Source organism: Myotis brandtii, unplaced genomic scaffold (assembly GCF_000412655.1).
Source record: "Myotis brandtii unplaced genomic scaffold, ASM41265v1 scaffold30, whole genome shotgun sequence".
Lineage (NCBI taxonomy): Eukaryota > Metazoa > Chordata > Mammalia > Chiroptera > Vespertilionidae > Myotis > Myotis brandtii.
In genome coordinates, this window is record NW_005361458.1 from 28,222 (window position 1) to 29,695 (window position 1,474).

The 1,474-nt window shown below is 43.0% G+C and overlaps 1 protein-coding gene across 2 annotated transcripts in view; it reads left to right on the plus strand.

Moving 5' to 3' along the window:
• PLIN2 (perilipin 2) overlaps nucleotides 1-1,474 on the plus strand; it is a 14,474-nt gene that overhangs the window by 3,064 nt on the left and 9,936 nt on the right. For both annotated transcript variants that reach the window (XM_014542365.1, XM_005869589.2), the window contains exons 4-5: nucleotides 287-572; nucleotides 1,204-1,385. In XM_014542365.1, the coding sequence (XP_014397851.1) occupies nucleotides 287-572; nucleotides 1,204-1,385 (468 nt within the window). The remainder of the gene's footprint in view (nucleotides 1-286; nucleotides 573-1,203; nucleotides 1,386-1,474) is intronic.

Below are 1,474 nucleotides of genomic sequence, written 5' to 3' on the forward strand. Positions count from 1 at the left end.
ATATATATTTGGGAGAGGGAGGGAGAGATAAAAACATCAATGATGAAAGAGAATCATTGATCGGATACCTCCTGCATACCCCCTACCGGGAATTGAGCCTGCAACAAGGGCATGTTCCCTGACTGGGAATCAAACCACGAACTCCTGGTTCATAGATCAACATTCAACCACTGAGCCACATTGGCTGGTCCCCTACTCTTCAACTATGCTGCCTTAGTTAAGACCTTAAATATCTATTCATGCCCTTGTTTCTCACCAGCCAAGCGCTCTCCTTTTCTGCTTGTAGGTTGTTGCCAATGCCAAAGGTGCGGTGACTGGGGCGAAAGATGCTGTGACGACGACTGTGACTGGAGCCAAGGATTCCGTGACCAGCACGATCACTGGGGTGGTGGACAAGACCAAAGAAGCCGTGACAGGCAGTGTGGAGAAGACCAAGTCTGTGGTCAATGACAGCATTAACACAGTCATGGGCAGTCGGATGATGCAGCTGGTGAGCAGTGGAGTGGAAAATGCGCTCAGCACATCAGAGCTGCTGGTAGACCAGTACCTCCCTCTCACTGAGGAAGAACTAGGTAAGTGTTTTTTTTTGTCTTGAAATAATGTTGCATATCTTACATCAGCTTCATTGAGATATACTTTATACACCAAAAAATTCACCTTTTTCATACTAAATTTACAGTTACACAACCATCACCTCAGTTTAGTTTTAGAACATTTCTATCATCCTAAAAGATCCGCATGCCTGAATCTCCATTATCTCCCTCAGACAACCATTACTCTTTTGGTCTTTATAGACATTCTTTCTTAAGACAATATTAAGTTTCACATTGAATTGTACATAGTAAGTTTTGAAATTTTAAGAGATATTAGCCTAGAGAAATATTTTCTACAAATGGATAGTCTTTAATGGGCTGCTTTACAGAATCATTAAACATTTAGTAGCTACTGTATGCCAGGTACTATGTTGCCCAAGAAGCTCACTCCAATGGGAAGAGACATCTGTAGATGAACCTTCAGATGCAGTGATATGTTCTGGGTAGTCAAGCCCAGCAGTAGACATGAATTGTCTTGGGAAAATGAGTGCATAATTGCTGGTGGGTGGGTAGAAGCACCAAAATCAAGATCCAGGTTAGAGTCCAGGCCTTGTCACTTAGAGCTGTGATCCCTTATGTTTTCTTTTTTGTCCCTTCTTTCTAACTTCAGAAAAAGAAGCAAAAAAGGTGGAAGGATTTGAGACTGTTCAGAAGCCAAGTTATTATATTAGGCTGGGATCGCTGTCGACCAAGCTCCGCTCACGTGCCTACCAGCAGGCTCTCGGCCGGGTGAAAGAAGCTAAGCAAAAAAGCCAGGAGACCATTTCTCAGCTCCATTCCACTGTGAACCTGGTGAGTAAAAGCTCATTTAAAGTTAGCTAAAGAGAGAACAACCAAAGGACTTGTATACATGCATATAAGCCTAACCAATGGACACAGAC